Genomic DNA, 16694 nt, shown 5'->3' with positions numbered 1-16694 from the left:
GAATAGCTATGATTGGCCAGTTTCATAACATTAATGTTATAACTTCGACGTAAACCATGCCGTGTAAGACCGGAATCAGACTATGCATTGAAGATTGAGATTGAAGATTGAAATTTCACCAATGAGGACAAAGAAATTTTGGCTCCTTTTGTTTTGATTGGTCAAACTTGAATCTTTCAATCTTCAATCTCATTCTTTAATGCGTAGTATGATTCCGGCCTAACAGAGGTTAGTGCCTGATTGGTCACTTTCATAACTATGAATATTATTAAACCCGATTAAGGGTGCTGTGTAAATGTAATCATTGATATATATTAACTATTTTTTTTAACATTTCTCTAACTTCTCTACTTGATTTCTTTTAAAACGAGCAATGTGAAAATAGTCGTAGCTTTAAGTTCGTAACGTCTTGCGACCAATTATCACCCTCATAGAGCGTACAGTTGTATAGATAGAACAGCTGTAACACTTTTTTCAATAGGTTTCAAAATATAGCCTGCCTATCAAACAATTGGTTCTTATTTACAGATCCATAAGTAAGAACCAATTACAATCGATGAGCAGGCTGCATTCCGAAACCTATTAAAAAGAAGCGATGCAACTATTCTGTCTACGATTGTACAGTCACTTCGCTATCTCTATATCGTAAGTAGCCCTGCGGTCTTCAGTTGGCCGCTTGGGTCACCAGTAGTCGCCAGTCTAGCGAATATGGCTGAGAACAATGGCATTGGTTGTTATTGAGCTAACTTTGTGTTCCGCTCGCACTTGTCAACAAAGACATTACCTTTAATCTACGTGCGACGGATTGCAGTCGCTTGGTATAGTGTAACCTGTAAGTTGTCCATCCTTTCGGATCCTCCCATCCTCGTACAATTATTTGACAAGTAATCTCGCAAATATCTCGCTCGCGGAACGTTCTCGGAGGGTGCTGCGAGGCGATCGTACTTCGTTCCCGGCAATCCCGGCGCCGCTCGATGATTCCCGCTGCTTTTTCAATGCGATGTTCGTCGTGTCGGCACTCGACGTCGAGCCGTAATCTCGTGTTCGCATCTCACAACGCGCGAACTGCCCTTCCTCCCACGTGTGGATCCTTCGCGAACATTATACGTCCCCAGCATCCGCTCGGTCCTTTTCCTCATGATTCACCCGATCCTGCTTCGTCGAGGATCGTTCGGATGCATGATCTTTTCGTTTGCCTCGTTGATCTGTTGATTACAATGCAAATCTCGATCGTTATTTTCTCACTGAGCGCTGTGATAACAGCCGATTTAAATCGAATATTCACATCGCGTTCCGTTACTTGCTAGTCAAGTTTCTCTGCACGAAAAAAATCTTAAATAAATGTTATTTTTTATGATGATTGAAGTCAAACAATTTCTAACTTACGGTATAATTCACTATACATTTTGCTTAGTATATTTTTTATACGAATCTGATCATTTTTTTATTGTTGATATCTTCATTGGCATACATCATAAAATGTAGATTTTATTAGTTACTATATTATTTTATTAAGCATTATTTGAATTATATTTTGCATTTGTACAATAGAAATCTATATTATTAATAAATGTAATAATAATTATTGTTAGAAGTATAGTTATTAGAAACAACTAAAAGGTTTGTTCTTCCTTGACTGCGCTACAATTTTCTTCTCGTTTTCGTCAATTTTTAAGTATTTGGGCCGATTTCATCAATGTCAGTTAATTTAATCGATTGTTAACCAATCGTATTTGCTGTTTAGTAGAATTGACCAATTAAGGTTGACAGTTAATACCACAGTTAAGATTTGGATTAATCTGTGTTAATGAAATTAGCTCTTTATTTTACTTTAAGTATAAAAGGTGTATACTAATTCAGTTATAAAAAATAATCTTAGGGATAGTAATTTCTTATATACAATTATGTACTCTCAGAATACTCTGTTATTATGTCCTCTATATTTCTATAGAATACTCTAGTGAATAAAATGTTGCAGTTTTTATATAAATTATTGAATATTGAAGCAATTAAATATTTTAATAGTGCATATTAAAAATAGATATTATTTCTCAAATTAAATTTTAAAAATATAATAAATTGATACAACTTTGTCATTTTTATTTATATTTAATTTCTCACATAAGTTTCTCATGTAAGTACGTCTAATGTGTGTTTGTGTACTTTAATAAAAATTAGAAGTTTAATTATTAGTATTATTATAATATCTAAAATTAATATTAGAGTACAAGTATAAAGATAGAACCATACAATGCTCGATTTCTTGATTGATAGCATGCATATAGTCATATCTGTTTTATATGCTAGAATTCATTCATGCATTGAACGCTGCATGCTGCATGATTTTTTTCTATTTATTATGGATTACTTCTATAATAAATAGCTTATTTCCTTGTATGCACTAATCAAAAGAAATAATTGCTTATTTCAGTTATTTGTCAAACTGTAGGCTGTATGCATATCAAAGCAAGCATAGCAGCATGCATGCGGGCATGCTTATCATTCAAGAAATTGAGCATTGTGTGAATCAATTTTAATATATAATACAAAATATTATTAAATATTAAAAATTATCTTAATATATTTATATCTATTATTGCAAAATATGTTCCATTTGTAATTAGTTTTTTTTACAAAATATAGAATTGTCTATTATTACATGTAAATAATAATGATTTATTGTATTTTATGTCCTATGTTATTGAATTATATATATAAATTTTTATAATAAAAGAAAATTTTCTTTGTTTACTTAAATATATTAAGTGTTAATTGAAGCAGTACGTCAAAATATATTTTAACATATTAAATCTGAGAAAATTTAAATGAATACAATATAAAATATATAATTTTTTTACAATTATATGTTGCAGGTACACAATATTATGGCAACTGCTATTCAGGAAAATGGCATGAAACCGTTAACAAATAAATCACTGAATCACGTAAACGATGTTAATAATTTGGACAATGCAAATTCCTGTACAGAAGAAAAGGACAATAGATTGTTTGATGGTCAACTTCAACCATATGTTGATCATGCCGAGAAACCTCATGAAGAGACTCATGAAGAACCCCATGAAGAGCCTCCAGAACTTGATATTGTTATTAACAATGTAGTTTGCAGCTTTAGTGTAAGATGTCATTTGAATCTACGGGAAATAGCGCTCAATGGATCTAATGTTGAATACAGAAGAGAAAATGGGGTATGTATTGAAAATTTTTGTATATTTATCTTCTCGATAAGAAATGATTTTTCTTCTACTACATTATAATTGATAAATTAAAGTTTTCAAAATGAAAATCCTATGTAGATCTTAGTTTGTTATTAGTTTCATTACATTTGCAATTTTTATCGAACAGAACTGTGAGCCACTTTTCCAACCTTCACAATAGAAGACTAGACTTGTTTTTAATTTATCTGTTATTAAATAAATTTATAATGGCTCAATAATAATAAACAAAAACGAATAACAGAAGAGCAAATTTTTCATATATTTAGATTCTTAAAAATACATACGTTTCGACCTATTGGTCAGGTCATCCTCATTGTACATACATGTCGATAAATTAATACAAATTTAATAAAAATCATATAACGGTTAAATACAATTTCTGCAAATTATAATTACGTGAAGTGGTGGATCTATTTCTTCATGTCTGTTTTTCACAACAATGCAATGCATTTCCCTTTTGTTATCTTCGTAGTTACATTGTTCTATTATATCGGTCGTAATTTATTTTATCCGATAATATAATGATAATAAAATAATAATAAGTCCGATAATATAATGATAATAAAATTAATTAAAATTAAAGACAATATAACATTAGTAATTTCTAACGGAACTGTTTTTAATTTTCTCAACTCTAATTGTATTTGTCTCTATTAAATTAATTTAATATATTGTTTCAATCATTGGATTATTCTGGCTAAATCTTTACATTGAGAATGTGTGCTTGCACAATTTTACGGAATGACTCTACATGTTCAATTAATTTTATTCATTACGGATAAATTGCGACCGATGTAATAGAAGAATGTAACTACGAAGATGACAAGACGGAAAGCATTACATTGTTGCGACTGAAAAACAGACATGAAGAAATAGATTTACCACTTTACGTAACTATAATTTGCAGAAATTGTATTTAACCGTGATTTTTATTAAATTTGCATTTTAATTTATCAACATGTATGCACTCATGATGACCTCAGGATGACCTGACAAATAGGTCGAAACATATGTGTTTTTAAGAATCTAAATGTACGAAAAATTTGGCTCTTAGCCTTTCTGTTATTCATTTTTGTTTATCTGTTATTATTATTTGGAAGTTTCTATTCACAAAGGGATATAATATTTTGATTTTCTTGAATTAAGATGTTCATGTTTTGAGTACTTCGTTTTTATCACAATGAAATATTTGTTCCCAAAATTCATAATATTATATATGTGAAATAAATTGAGAAACAAATTGTTCGATAAGTAATTATTCTAGCAATAAGCTATTTATATACTAAAATTATTATTGCTATATAATTACAAGCCAATATCTAGTAAGAATCTATTAAAAAAAAGACATAGAATAAGGGCCACGTCATCTGCATCTAAATAGAATAGTTAACATGGTCAACAAAAATGACAAAGAGTGAAGATGACCAATCTTCTCTTTCTAATAACATTACACAGAGCAGAAAGAGATAGTGATTAGCTATCTTCCCGCCTTATCTCATTTTTTTCGACCAATTGTATACAGATTGTGTCCATGTTTGTCTTTGGAATCTATCTACATACAAGTCTCTATTTAGAAAGGAAACAACTGAATTCTAAAAAACATAATTCACATTATCAATTTTAAATGAAATATTTAATTTGAATATAGAATTTATCTTTACTTTGCGTCGTATATTTTATTATATTCATCGGGAAAAAAATTTTCTCTAATTAAAAAGATAATATCACAATATCATTCTTAAAAACTATTATATGATTTAGTTACTTAAAAATATACAACTGTTTCTTGAAACAGTTTTTTCCTAAACGCAGCATTCTTACACGTATTATATTACAACTGTTGTAATAAAATATCCTTGCTGATTAACATGTAAAGCTTGTCTCATGCTTTCATAGAAAGTATTATAGAAAAATTCATGAAAAAGTAATAAAATAAAATTTTTAGACCAATAATTTTTTAAAGCTTATATAAAATATGATTTATCGGAACAAAATCTGTAAATTTGCATATTCTAAGTTTATTGTTGCCTACAATATTTTAAATTTTAGTGAATAAAAATTTTTGATTACATGATAATAAACGTAAATTATCTTGATAATTTATTAAGTATATATATTTTTTATTTACTATTATTAATTCTATTTATAGATAATATATTCAGAATAAAAGACTATAAAGCATATATAGACATGATTTAAAATATAAATTAATATAATTTTTGTGATTTTTAGATGATAACGATGAAATTAAGGCGACCATATACTACAGCATCTATCTGGTCATCTGGTAAAGTAACTTGCACTGGTGCAACTAGTGAAGTTCAAGCAAAAATCGCAGCACGTAGATTTGCCCGTTCCCTTCAAAAACTTGGATTCAAAGTGAGATTCAATAATTATAGGGTGGTCAATGTATTAGGCACTTGTAGTATGCCATTTGCTATCAAAATAACATCATTTTCAGTGCATCACAAAGAAAATGCTGAGTAAGTATAAAAGAATGTACATTTAATAATTATAGCATACTATAAATATATCTTTTCAGTTTATTTACAAAATTATTTTGTTAGCATACTAGTATTTAAAGTATTTTTCTCGATGTAAAGAATCCAACATTTTCTGATTATTATCAATGTGTTAGTTAATAATTATATACAAATATATAAACATATGATAGTTATATAAATATTTTTATGTGATTTATAGTTATGAGCCAGAGTTACACCCTGGTGTCACATATAAGCTAAAAGAACCAAAAGCTACTCTGAAGATATTTTCTACAGGAAGTGTTACTGTAACAGGTTGGTATATTATAATTATACATTTTGTTATTATAGAGAAATTTATAGTCACTTTTGATACATTATTTTACTAAGATTTTTAATCTCTGTATGTTCTTGAGAGACCACGTAAAGTTATATCAGGAATTTTATGAAATTATTTTATCAAAATATATTAATATTTTTTTGTGCGCGAATAAATAAGTATTTTTACATTATTACATAAATATTCTGGTTTTGATTATATAATACAGCATTGCTTAAAAATTTTAATTGAATAAAATAGAAACATTGAATATATATCATCAGAAGTTAAACATTAAAAATTTTTGTGTTTCATAAATATCAAAATATATTTTTATGTTTGTGTTTCATGAATCGTTGTAAATTAATTGACATAAAAGTATATAATTATACAATAATTGTTTATTGTGTTATAGCACCTAATGTTGCTGCAGTCCAAGCGGCAATTGAACATATTTATCCACTAGTCTACGAGTTCCGCAAGGAGCGAACGCCAGAGGATGAGCTTGCGTTCACAACGAAGAAACGCAAATTAGGCTTGAACAAAAGAAAACGGGATGAGTTCCTAGAAGATGAGCCAGATTTGTCGTATGAAAGTATGATCTCTGATGCAGAAGATACACTTAACGAAGTAGAAACTGACGGCAGTTGGGACTGATTTGTTTTATTTTATCGCTCTACTGTTAAATGTGAAACTGTTGTCTATATCTCGTTCTTTCGATATGATTCTGCTCTATGTACAAAAGTGTTATTGCTAAAAGTGAAGTGAAGCGTACATTCGTTTCCATATAGTGCATGAACAAATGTGTGAGTGTTAGAAATAAAAATAGAAATACATATATGCACTTATGTATGCAATATACACAGGGGCATAATTATCAAGTACATCAAATGAACTGATTATCATCCTAGATAGTTACTTTTGTTAGCAATATCACATTATAAATACAAATATAGATATATACGTAATATGGAATTCACTACGTGTAATACAAATGTAAATATGAATACATATATGTATATATTTGTATTTATATACTTCTAAATATATAATTCTTCGCACGTAGATGTATCTTCTACATCTGCACGTATGTATATGCACATATATGAATATATGTGTGTATGTATGTATAAATATGCGTAGAAAACGTTTTTAATTATAGAACTGATTAATTTTTTGGAGTTTATTTATCAATAGGCGAAACTTATATATTTGCTTCTTTGGACAAATGATTAGTACAGGTTTAAAAAGAATTGCACATTGTCCACGTACATGCATATTGTGAATTATGGCCTGTACATTTACGTTTTCATTTATTTTATTTTCATGTTTAATGGTAACTAGTTTTGCTTAATTAAAATATTGTGCCAAAGATAGATATTCAAAATTTAAAACAAAATGATCAAGATGAAATATGACTTTATCCATTGTAATAATTAGCTTCCACAGTGCTTGTAATCGATTGAAATGTAATCGAAATATTTTAATTTCTTAATTAATATTTTATAGAAAGTATTTCACGAAGATGAAAATCATTTTATTGTACAATTTGGATTCCATATTCTAAAAAATGCATACCAATTAATATAATTCCGTACTATCAACAGCTCGTTCTCGCTCAAATAACTTCTATTTACTCAAAAGAATTTATGTATCCTAGTTTACTACTTTATTCCTACATTTAATATCTCTTGGAGTCTTTTTCTATAAGTGTATAAATATTATTTTATATGTTTATTCACAAAATTTTCTATACAAGATGTAATAGGAATCATTTAAATATTATTAGCACATATTAATATATTAATAATATAATTTGTTAAAACATTTTTAACTATAAAATCTATATAAAATTATAATTATAGCATAAAAGTACGATGAGTAAGAAAATTAAATCTTTATACATTCATTTTTATATTATTAATTAAGAATTTATATGATTAAGAAATCCTTTCATTTCAATATTTTTTTTATATGAGACACATAAGATTAATTTGCATTATTTGAACGAATACGGGCTGTTTTTATAATAAAACGTTTACAAACGTTAAATTTGGTTTTAAAGTGTCTATTACATAAAAAGATGTAGTCTGGTTTGCAGTATTCATGAATTCAGACTCATGTATTACAAGTGTTTATTTGATTTACGTAAATATAATAAGAAATTGAAGTTGGAATCGTGACATTAATTTAGAACTGTGACAAACTATTCTTTGTAGAAATTATAGAAATTCATTGCGTCGATGTTTCGTGAAAAGTACTTTTAAAAATCGCAAGTTAAACGTATGAAACGAATGTATTGTGTTCAATGAGATATTTATTTTCGACTTATATATACATATAACTGACTGAAATTGCATATTCTAGAATCTGCAACAAAGACATAAATAATGCGATAGAACACGTTAGTTTTTTTTTGTATTAGTCATCTACATATACATTAATACACACACATTAAAAGTATTTATTTATCACTTATAGTATCCTTATGATATTAAGCGCATTCGAATCATGTCATTTTCATAAATACTAATTTTCTGAAAATCTAAAGTATATTTATCTGAACAGCCTACATTAATGTTTATTTTGTCCATTCATAAAATATTTTCACAAAAAGAAATATTTTTACACACAATTTTACAAAGCTAATTAATTGTATTTTTAGAATTCAGTTTTTATTGTAAAGATGTATATCGGATATTGTGCAAAACATTACATTGAAGGTATAATATAAAATGCGTTGTCTTTCTTATATTTCGCGTTTATTTACAGATACAAAATTTAATCTTTAGTTTGCAATTAGCTGAAGAAAAGCAATATATTGGTACATGAAAAATTATCATGATATAGAAAAATTATTAAAGATTTGCGTAATACATTGATAGGAAAAATTATTAGAAAAATTAATATGTGAATATCGTATAAATATCTTATCACACATTAAGTACAAGATAATACGATAAGGTATGGCCGATATTTTATTAAATAATTAATCTGTTCGTGCCATATATGACATTATATATTCGTTAAAATTAGTTAAAGTAGAATTTCATAATTTTCATAATGTATATATTCTTTTTACACTGAACAAATTTTTTACGATTTAAGCTAAAGTCACTGCCCTTAGTGTATTCAATCAGAAAATATAAGACTAAATCCACTAATGAGTATGTGACACAAGCTAGCACATTTTGTTTACATTATTGGAAATAAATGCTATTCTTTGCGTTAATTAATCATAGGAGTTAAAGTTTAAGCAAATAAAGAAGTTGAATGATGAGACATTATCGAAATGTAATGACAAAAATAAATTCTATCATATATTTAATTTCCTTGATTACTCTGTAGAAACGTTTCCTTTTGTTGCATTTAACTTCTTTATATTAATATCTAATAAAATATAGCATATCGGCGTATGTGGCCTTATCTATATATAATATTTATGAATTTGAAAAAGAGGAAAGTAAAATTTTCCATGAATCTTAATTTTTAGAAATTAAAATTTTTTGTGATATATATAAAAAATGCTTTGGTTTTTTAAAAATTATATCTTATTTTTTTTATTTATATATTAATCAATATTTTTGGATACTTTATATAATATGCCATTAATATAATCTTATTTACTCAATGCTTTTTTTATAGAAATTTTTTGTACAATCACGATTACACATTATCTTTTTATTTTACACTGAACTTTGTTAAATGTTTTAACACAGTTGGATTGCTAAATGCCTCCTCTCTATGCTGAATGGAACTAGACGAGCAATAGAAAGTAAGATCTCTATTGTCATCAATAATTCGGACTTCTCTAATCAATATCGTTTTTTTTTTCAATATCGTATATTGGAAAAAACGATCGCATGTCATACGATTGAATAGTTATACACAATGAAAAAAATACATATTTAATTTATTAAACTTTTGTGAAGTACTTGATGCAATATTAAAGAGAATCAGAAAAGTAGTTTTCAACATTCTTAATAAAAATATAGTGCATTTTCAAACAAAAAAGTAACTACAAAAGTTTAAATTACATATTACAACTATTAAATATAACATACTATATTATATATGAATATAATATTAATAAAAGTACATTTGTAAATATATTTTTTAAATATAAACGTTCAATTAAATATTAGATGAATACAATATTATATTTACAACTATTTTTAAAAAATATTTCATAAATAGTTTCTATTAAAAAATGTTAAAAACTTTCTTTATTCAAAATATATGTACAATAATACACATTTTTTTGCAACAATATATATATAACAATAATAGATTTATAACTATGTTCTAGCAAGCAGTATTATTAGTTTGTAGTTGACAATAGATTTGATCGATATTGTGCAACGAATAATCTTTATGTAAAAGATTTCCATTTTTATAGATAGAATTTTCAGCATAATTCTTCTTTTATTGTTCGATTTCTTTCCGAGTATCATCATTTATTATTATTTAATTCATTTTGAACTCATTTATTTCGTATAAAAATCTTGTATTACGGATAACTACATAACCATGATTAAATAGATAATTATACAAAAACTAATTTTACTCACACAGTTAAAAAACGATTTCTTATCGAAGCAAATTTTCAGCGCTTAATATTTTGGTGTGAATTTGTACAATTTTCAGTTTATTCAATAGATATAAATATACATTAAGAAATATATATAAAAAATATGTATTTTTTTTAATTTGAAACAGTCATTCATTAAATGCAGCGAGAAATTCATTTACTATCGGGAAATAATAAAAAGCCATAGTCTTAGCATCCTAGAAAATTAATAAGAATGACATTAAGAGAACGAGTGTATGCATGAGAAAGTTTAATCAAATTTTGTTTTAAAAAATTTAATAATATGCAGAGATGGGAAATTATTTAATAATGTCGTTGTTGATTGTTATAATAACGATTTGGTAATGACATAACAAATTTTTTATTACGGTAACACCAGAGTTGGAAAAATTAATCATTATCAACGGGTTGAAAAAATCATTCGAAATTAAAAAAAAAAAATTCTTAATTCATTCTTCTTAATTCTTTGTAACGCGTTACTTTTTACTCATTAATTGTAATGAATAACGTTATGTGTTATTCATTTCTTATTTTTCAATAGGTAATGCATAATGACAAATTATCTCAAAATGACTTTTTCAATTTTTACTTAAGATTTAGTTAGCATTACTGTCATAAAAAATTGCAACATCATTGCCAAATTATTTATTATAAAAAGTAACGGAAAAGTAACATTTCCCAACCTTGAAATATGTATAATACAATTTCTAAAATTAATCAAATTTCCTTCATTCTTTTTATTAAATTATTTCTTTTAAAAAAATTGAAGTCATAATTTAAAACTTTCTTTAATATATTAATTTATATTACTTTACAATAAATTATAAGTTATTACCTGTTTAAATGAATTTGAAGTTAAAAATTTGTAATAGATATTTTAATATTTACCTCTTTTGTATTTATTTTTAAGCCTCTTTTACTTAATGTGCATCTGTAGGCTAATATAGCATAATGATTGCTAATATTCAATAAAGTCTCCAGATCACAATCTCTTAAATCGCTGCGTACTTTTTTTGAAAAATTTTTCAAAAGGTTACCATTCTCACTAAAAGGCTGTTTAAATAATTCTTTTAATGCCGCTTATTTGTATATAATAAGTTTATATATAATAAGTTTAGCATTTTCATCTCTTGTTCATACATACCTCATCACACCATAATGCTTTATAAATATCATTTGCATAAATAGATATAATACGAATTTTTTCTTCGTATATATCTGATGGCATAATCTGGCGTAAATGTGGACTCATTTCGCGATATCTGTAATAATTCCAGTATCAATAATATAGAATGAAATTAATTTAAAAAGCAATGAATTATTAAACAAAATTAATACCTCAATAGCAATCTACAAATTCTCGACAAGATAGCACAACTCTTCGTAATAAATGCTCCATAGATGACTGCTGGTGGCGGCAATGTCCAAGATAATACATGACTACGGCTTTCTAATGTACAGATCTTTAAAACAAACACAAATAAATACTTAAAAATTAACTAGTTAAACATTCTAATTACATTATTTACAATTTTTCTATATACCTCTTCATAAAATGCTAAACATTCTGATAACAATATGACATTGTAATTGTGTATGTTCAATCCACAAACAATAAGATTTTCTAATATTGTTGTAATCACAGGTACGATCTCTGCTAAATCCTCTAATCGACCTTGTTGCAAAAAGGATGATGCATATTGATCCTGTTCTTCAAGTTCTTGTCTTACGAACTGTAATGAATTGTAATGTAACAATTATACATATATGTAAAGAAAATAAACTGTTAACGTAAATGCAATTTGTATTTTGCAAAAAAATTAGTCTTGCGTACTCCTGTCACAATCAATATTTACATATAATCTCTATATGTTTAATATTATTATAATAATATTAAACGAACACATAGAAATTATATATGGAAAATTAACTAAAAAGGATATGTTACAAATTGAGAAAATATATTCAATCCTTACAAAGTTCGTAATTAGTTTCTGTACAGATCTAATTATTTCACATTTCATATTTAAACTTGATTCATAAAATATATTCTGTACATGTATTAGAATGTTTTCTCGTAACTCTGAAAATATGAATGTAACATTTTAATTTGATATTTTAACATTTTATAAGACCAGATAGAACAGCTTCATAGTTACCAGTTACTGATATAGAAGTCATCCATTGCAACAAATCTAGTAACCTTGACAAATGCTCTCCTGAATTGTAATATAAATATTCATCAAAGAACAATTTAACTATAAGTATTCCTTCCTGCATGTATCGAGAAAATTCGATTGTCATAGTTAAAAATTTATCCATTTCTTCTTTGGAAAACTTTCCATTTTCCAGTATAAATGCTAAAACATTAATATACTGGTTTTAAAATATATAAAGCTTAGTAAAAAGTTATATTAATAATTTATATTAATAATTTATATTAAATAGTTTTTTGTAGCAAGAAAATAATCAATAGACATATATACCTCTCGTAAGTGTATTGTAAAGATTGTACGAAAATCTACTTTGATACTGAAAGTCCGCGTATGTAAGAAGATGATAACCAATCATATTTGCCAAAAGCGAAACAGCATTGCAAGGCAATTCAACATTCTGATGATACTTTCCTAACTCTTCTATGCTGATACACACAGACACACACACACACACACATATATATATATATATAATATTGTATATCAACATTGTAATCATTAATATCATAAGTGACAAAATATATATTAGTTCAGATGTATTACTCACCTATTTATATCAAAAATTGATTTTGCATCTTTATCTTTAAAAATACTTGAACCCATATGAAAATAACCAACAGATGGTAGAAGCGCCTTTGTTCTTTTTTTAACTTTTAAATCCTATACGAATAACAATTTCTATAATTTATTTTAAATTCATATTATATATATCATATTTAATACACTCATACATTTTTTATACCTGCATTACATTCCACTTAAAAAAAGGTTGAATGCTTTGACAAGACTGTTGAATTTCCGCACGATCTCTGGCATCTTCCAATGCTAATCGTATAACTTCAGGAATAGGTTTCCATACACTTTCTATATTCACTGATTCTATTTTCTCAGGTACTAATTCTGGTTTATATGATTTAAATAAGCTATAAACACTTTCAATAAGTATTTTTATTAATAAAGCAAATATTATATACGATTATACTTACGAAAGTAATGCAATAATATGTGTTGGAGGTTTAGAGTAACTTTTCTGAAGTGTTAATAATCTTGTGACATCTCTGCGTGAAACATCTTCAGGTTTTGTCAGCACGTAAATAAGACGTGCTATATAACGTGCCTGAAATTTACATTTGTATACAATACAGAATATTTTACTATTAGATTAATTTAAAGCTTAATTTAAGCAAAATATATTTCAACCATTAGACTTTAATAAAGATATATATTAAAATATCAAGATAAAATTCTTTGTCATAATTATATTGAAGCTTTCTTAATACCAAAGAAATATATAGACATATTTTTACATTCTCTTTTTAAGAAGTAAATATAAAATTAAATATAAAATATATATATATTTATATAAAAAAGAATGTATACATTACCAGTTTCTGTTTCTTGAGCATAATATAAAAGAAGATATCGTAATAGATGTTGATTACTTTTCTATCTACTAATTCATAATCCCATACACCTAATCATTAATAATATTTTCAATATACTTTAATGTGTAAACACATCACACACATACATTTTATATATATACATATATATATATATATATATATATATATATATATATATATATATATAGGTTATAATAAATAAAGTACATTAAATATTTTTACAGTAAATGCAAACAGATCTTAGATTAAGAATTAAGTTACCTATGATCCATTGTATAACAATTACACCAACAGTAAATGGCAAATCATTTAATGAAGAAAAACACCAAGTGATCATAGTTTTCACTATTTCCTCAGATAGTTTATATTTTGGAATCAGACATTTTATCAACGACACCCGTTTAATTGCACCTGATAAATATAAATTTAAAACTTAGTTTATTCGAACATATACATATAGATTATAGACTTTCAAATTTATGAAATATTTATGTTAATATTTATTAACAAGATACTGACCTAAATCTGTATGTATAATAACATTTAAGAGCTGCTTGAAAATATCGTCATCTAATCCCCTTGAGGCAGCTTCATCTTGTAATGTGGTAAGACCTATGTCAAACTGTACTAAGTTTGTGCCTTTTGCTAAAAGAAATAAAAGGAGTAATTTCAACTTTCGGACCATTAACTATTAATTTAAATATAACTATTAATTTTAAACTTTGTACATATATATTATATAAGACAACATATATATCATATTAGAAAATATAGACATTAAATATACTGATTAAATTAAATAATAATACATAGATATTCCTGTAAGTTTAGATCTACTAAGGATTTTACCATCTCCGATCATCTTGATCAGTCGAATAAGTATCAATTATGATTTATAATTTCTATTTAATGATAGACGTTATTGATCAGTTCCAATAAAAAGGTAAACTGCTAACTAAAATTACACCAATATTTACTAATGCCCAAGTAATACTCAATTTTTTAAATCCATTGCCCTAGTAATACTCTATAATGTCCAATAATGCATATAACTTCATATTAATCATTATAATATACAATTTTTTAAAAATAATGTCTAGTAATACTCCAAATCATCATCAGAGATAGTAAAACTGGCCGTTGTTACAAAATATGATCATTTTGTTGCATAAAATCATTATGTCAAATTATTCGTTTTATTTTTTGCAATTGATATCAGAATGTTCATGAATCAGCATTATTAAAATTTTTTTAATACTCATTCTGATTGATGTTTGAGTGATAATTTTAATATTAGCTTTTAGCTAATATTAAAAAAATTATGGTCAAAACATTCTTAAAAGCTATATAAAAATATGTAAAACATGCTTCATTTATAGAAAGCAAAGTATTAAGCCTATTCTACAATGTGCTCTTTATTTCCTGTTTCTTGTTTTTTACCTTTTGCTTTTTTCTCCTTTGCAACCGTTTTATCAACAATTGTATTTTTTGCTACATATTTCTTGTTTCTTTCGAAGTTCGTTAATTTTTATTTCGGGTGTATATAAAACAAAAAATCGGATAAGAAGCAAAAAGACAAGATATAAAAAAATAACAAAAGGCAAGAAACAGGAAACAAAAAGCACATTGTAAAACAGGTTTTATAGTATACGCAACATATGTAGATTAGAAGTTACTATTCTGTGTATGCTACTGTATGCTAAATTATAAATGTATATGCTACTGTATGTTAAATTATAAATCACAATTGATACTTAGTTGCCGGTGTCATGCAACTTCTTTACCATATAAAATATCTCGTATTTGATGAGAATCGAGAACGATTTACTAAAGAGCAGCTTACTTAACGATCCTTGAGATAAGATGGTTCATTTATTCAAAAAATTCAGTAGAGAATGCAAAGTTGTGCCGTCACTCGCGAGTACAGTCACAAATTTGGCGCGCAAAACACACAACGACACCGGCAATTATTGAGATTTGTTTCGCGCCGCATACTCCAACATGCTCCTACCATAACTCCTACTCACTCTAATGAGCATGTTGAATTAAGTAAGAATCATGACAGGAACACGTTAGATGCAGTTAAGAGCATGCAACACGAACGAAACTTCGAGTGTGTACAGAATAGTACCCAGTCATGGATTTGTAACTTACACTTAAGAGCCTTTATGTATTTCAAGCATGTTGCCCTTGTCTCGTTTTCTACCATTCTGCTAAAATTGCTAACGAATATCACACAAAATTGTATCAAATCATTTGGATTATGACTGGTGCTAAAAAATATTGACAGAAAACTATACGCGATTTCTCCTAACCCCATCTATCCCATCGTCCAAATTCAAACTGTTCAAACTTCAAACGTTTACGTCAACGCTGTATTCAACAGAATGTTTATTTGGCAGGGTTGCCAGATATTGGGTCATCTAAAAAGTATCCGCGGTAC

The 16694-nt window shown here is 26.6% G+C and overlaps 2 protein-coding genes across 3 annotated transcripts; one reads left to right on the top strand and one right to left on the bottom strand.

Annotated features, from left to right (window-relative positions):
- The first annotated feature begins 79 nt into the window (after positions 1–79).
- On the top strand, positions 80–9366 carry Trf2 (TATA box binding protein-related factor 2). The gene is made up of 5 exons (XM_011053230.2): positions 80–832; positions 2874–3206; positions 5469–5719; positions 5940–6034; positions 6454–9366. The coding sequence occupies exons 2-5, from the start codon at positions 2886–2888 to the stop codon at positions 6693–6695; spliced, it is 909 nt and encodes a 302-aa protein (XP_011051532.1). The 5' UTR covers positions 80–832; positions 2874–2885; the 3' UTR covers positions 6696–9366.
- Positions 9367–10235: 869 nt separating this feature from the next.
- Positions 10236–16665, bottom strand: LOC105144445 (centromere protein I). 2 transcript variants are annotated; one of them, XM_087404871.1, is made up of 15 exons: positions 16406–16665; positions 14771–14896; positions 14513–14662; positions 14231–14319; positions 13832–13962; positions 13588–13768; positions 13393–13505; positions 13116–13270; positions 12789–12989; positions 12606–12712; positions 12174–12362; positions 11968–12092; positions 11774–11891; positions 11518–11682; positions 10236–10826 (listed from the first exon to the last, which is right to left on the bottom strand). In XM_087404871.1, exons 1-15 carry the CDS (start codon positions 16569–16571, stop codon positions 10758–10760), a joined length of 2085 nt encoding a protein of 694 aa, XP_087260997.1. In that variant the 5' UTR covers positions 16572–16665; the 3' UTR covers positions 10236–10757. The 2 variants fall into 2 exon arrangements, with proteins under 2 accessions (XP_087260997.1, XP_087260998.1); XM_087404872.1 differs by lacking the exon at positions 16406–16665 and adding an exon at positions 16095–16357.
- Between the last annotated feature and the right edge of the window lie 29 nt (positions 16666–16694).

The sequence above is a fragment of the Acromyrmex echinatior genome, chromosome 3 (genome assembly GCF_024713525.1).
Source record: "Acromyrmex echinatior isolate Ae372 chromosome 3, ASM2471352v2, whole genome shotgun sequence".
Lineage (NCBI taxonomy): Eukaryota > Metazoa > Arthropoda > Insecta > Hymenoptera > Formicidae > Acromyrmex > Acromyrmex echinatior.
The sequence above is the reverse complement of the archived record's forward strand: the minus strand, read 5'-3'. Positions and strand labels throughout refer to the sequence as shown.